Source organism: Sitodiplosis mosellana, unplaced genomic scaffold (genome assembly GCF_009176505.1).
Source record: "Sitodiplosis mosellana isolate CC-2019 unplaced genomic scaffold, AAFC_SMos_1.0 Smas_scaffold_574, whole genome shotgun sequence".
Taxonomy (NCBI): domain Eukaryota; kingdom Metazoa; phylum Arthropoda; class Insecta; order Diptera; family Cecidomyiidae; genus Sitodiplosis; species Sitodiplosis mosellana.
In genome coordinates, this window is record NW_022595816.1 from 2751 (window position 1) to 6643 (window position 3893).

The 3893-nt window shown below is 42.6% G+C and overlaps 1 protein-coding gene across 1 annotated transcript; it reads left to right on the forward strand.

Annotated features, from left to right (window-relative positions):
* The first annotated feature begins 710 nt into the window (after positions 1–710).
* LOC129570892 (uncharacterized) lies at positions 711–3539 on the forward strand. Its single transcript, XM_055450616.1, has one exon. The coding sequence runs from the start codon at positions 711–713 to the stop codon at positions 3537–3539; it is 2829 nt and encodes a 942-aa protein (XP_055306591.1).
* The last annotated feature ends 354 nt before the right edge of the window (positions 3540–3893 follow it).

Sequence of the window (3893 nt, forward strand, 5' to 3'; positions counted from 1 at the left end):
GTTATTTATACTATGATCTTTGATAAGAAATATTGCCATTGATATTGAAATTTACTATGGAAATTATAATATTTCATCAACACATTAGTTAAACTTGGTAATGAACATTAACATATTAGTTCAGCTTGAAAATAACATTAACATATTAGTTCAGCTTAAAAATAAATTATTTCCTTTCATTAGAAATCTAATTGATTTTTTTGAAATACATTGTTAAAATATTGAATACATTATGCAATGTGCAATGTGCAATAAAGAAAAAAGAAAAAAATGAAATAACAATATAAGGTGCATTAACTCGCTCACATCAAATTGGCGTGAATTGGTTTCATCGTTTGGAACGCCGTTTCAATCGCGTGGAAGGTTTGCGAGAGCGCTACGAAGCAGGTATCAATGAATATTTTCAACTTAATCAAATTATACCTGCTCCATTCCCAGAACAAGCATACGTCACTCACGACGACAATGGAAATGTAATTGTTCGAGCGTGCGTTTTACCACACCACGCTATCATCAAAGAAGACAGTCTCACCACGAAGACTCGAATCGTTTTCAATGCATCGACAAAAACGTCCAACGGTCGCTCCTTGAACGAAAACTTATGCATCGGTCCTGCACTGCAAAACGAATTGCCCGCTGTAATTCTCAACTGGAGATTGTACGAATTTGTTTTCACCGCAGACATTCAGCGCATGTATCGTTGCATTGATATGCACCCTGACGATGTACCATATCAACAAATTTTATGGAGAAACGATTCGGGTGAGTTGCAAACATTTTGCCTAACAACCGTAACATTTGGAACAGCACCAGCCCCTGCGATTGCTATCTCGGTGATGCACCAGATTGCCAATGATGAGAAGGAGAATTTTCCGCTCGCCGAATCGATTCTAAAGCAAGAAATGTACGTCGACGATCTACAATCTGGCGGGCATTCGATCGAAAGTGCCTTAGCTAAACGAGATGATTTAATCGGTGCACTCAAATCAGCGGGTATGGAGCTGCGGAAATGGGGCAGCAACCATCCATCGTTATTATCATCGATTCCAATTGAGCATCAATCCATAAATTCAGCGTTAGAGTTCAACACGGACGAAACCGTCAAAACGCTCGGAATGATTTGGCAACCTGGCGCCGATCAATTCAAATACAAACTTCGATTTGAACCAGCAAAAATTGCAACGAAACGAGCTGTTTTGTCAACAACTGCTCGCCTCTACGATCCGTTGGGCTACATCGCACCGGTTGTGGTCGTTGCAAAAATCATTCTCAAACGCATCTGGGGCCATAACTCATCAACTCACAGTGATGCCCAATCGAACAAAAATACAGCGTTGAATTGGGACGACGTTTTACCAGAATCGCTCAACGAACTTTGGAACAAATTTCTGGTGGAATTGCCTGACATCGAGAAGATATCCATACCAAGATGGATCCAACTTGCGCCGAATCAAATTCAATCAATCGAGTTACATGCATTTTGTGACGGCGCAACATCAGCATATGCAGCAAATGTGTACATACGAATGCAGTACAGCAATGGATTGGTACACACGCATCTACTCATCGCCAAAAGCAAGGTAACTCCAACCAAACCATTAACCATTCCACGAATCGAATTGTATGGAGCCGAACTTGCCACTCGATTAGCAGTTTGGGTAAAATCAAATCTTCAGATCTCAGTCGATCAAATTCCGATTTATTTTTGGTGTGACGCAACGGTTGTGTTACATTGGATTCATGGAGACATCTCACGTTGGAAAACGTACGTTGCAAATCGAATTAGTAAAATTTTATCGTCAACGTCACCCAAACAATGGAGCCATGTTGGCACTCACGATAATCCTGCCGATTGTGCCACACGTGGATTGACACCGGCACAGTTATCCAAGTTCGATTTGTGGTGGAAAGGACCGGAGTGGTTAGTCAAACCGAAAAAGGACTGGCCTACATTCAAACCGGGCATCATCAGCTTCACTGAGGATTTGGAAGAAGTAAAGTCATCAGAAATTCATGTTTATGTGAGCATTCAAACCGAATCGATTATGTTTCTGTATTCATCGTTATACAAATTGATTCGGGTCAACGCATGGATTCGTCGATTTCGTCACAATGCACTCAACAAGTTGAAACGAATGCAAGGAGAACTGACCGTAGCGGAAATTCAATCCAGTTTGTTCCAGTTGGTCCGTCTCGTGCAAGCTGAAGCATTCGGTAAGGAGATTAAATGTATTTCCAATAATGAACCTTTACCCAAGAAATGTAAAATTAGCGGATTAGCACCATTTTTGGATGAACAAAATATTGTACGTGTACGGGGCAGATTGCAACGCTCCAATTTACCGTATCGTCAGCGCCATCCAATAATTTTGCCTCAAAACTATCATTTCACTACATTGGTTATCGACGATGCACATTCAAGTACATTGCACGGTGGAACGCTCGTCACACTCACACACATTCGTGGGTGTTTTTGGATTGTAAACGGCCGACATGCCGTTCGGTCACGTATTCGCAAGTGTGTCACCTGCTTCAAAGCAAAACCAGAAACAACAACACAATTGATGGGAAATTTGCCGTACAATCGCGTTAATCCACCTCATCGACCGTTCTTAGCCACTGGAGTGAACTTCACTGGTGAAATTGAACTCAAAGCATCCAAATTTCGGGGCAATACGACATACAAGGGATACATTGCTCTGTTCATTTGCCTCGCAACCAAAGCTGTTCATCTCGAAGCAACGACTGGAATGACAACTGAACATTTTTTGTGTGCATTGCATCGTTTCATCGGACGTAGAGGCAAGCCTCGTGATATGCACAGCGATAATGGCACCAATTTCGTCGGCGCCGAGAAAATCGTCGGTCATAATTCATTTGTAGACGCTATCAACAAAGACATTGTGCCAAAATTGTCAATGCAAGGCATTCAGTGGCATTTCAATCCACCACATTCGCCGAATTTTGGAGGACTTTGGGAAGCCAACATCAAATCGCTCAAATTCCACTTGAAACGAATGATCGATGGCACACGACTCACATTCGAAGAGCTCACAACTGTCTTAGTACGAATTGAATCGTGCCTAAATTCACGTCCGCTTTGCCCATTGACTGCCGATCCGGATGAATTGGATGTGCTCACACCTGGGCACTTTTTAATTGGCGACACACTACTCGCCCCACCCACTGATCCATCGAAAGAGCTGTCACTGAGCGCACATTATCTTACGTTACAGCGCATGATACAGCAATTTTGGTCAAAATGGTCATCGGATTGGTTGACACATCTTCAAGCTCGACCAAAATGGCACAACGAACAACCGAATCTCCAGCTAAATGATTTGGTTCTCATCAAAGATGATCGCTTGCCACCGAACGAATGGTTACTTGGTCGCATCATCGAGCTACATCCCGGAGCAGATCAATTGGTTCGCGTAGCAACAATTCGCACGAAGAACGGCCCTTACAAACGATCGATCTCCAAATTATGCCGTTTGCCGATTACCACGTTTACAGAAGCATCCGCTTCCCCACAGTAGCAACCCATCACTCATCATTGTCGATCGAGAAATTTTCTTTCGGTGCTTTCTTTTACTCAATCAAAACGAAAGCCCAAGCCAGGTCATCAAATTCACCCCTTCATTTATTATAGAAAGCGTTGCCCGAGCAGACGTGTGCAAGGGGGGGGGGGGTATTCCGGTTTTACCCCCCCTCTAGGATCCCAAAATGTGGACCCCCCAGCGATGTGGAAAAATTTACACTAGATATAATCGATTTTCAAAGTGAGGACCTTTTTTTTTTTTTTTTAGGTCTTCACTTGTTTTTCGACACCCATTGGCAAAATTGTAGACCCCCATTGTGGAATTTTGACTGTTTTACACTAGATAGAATCG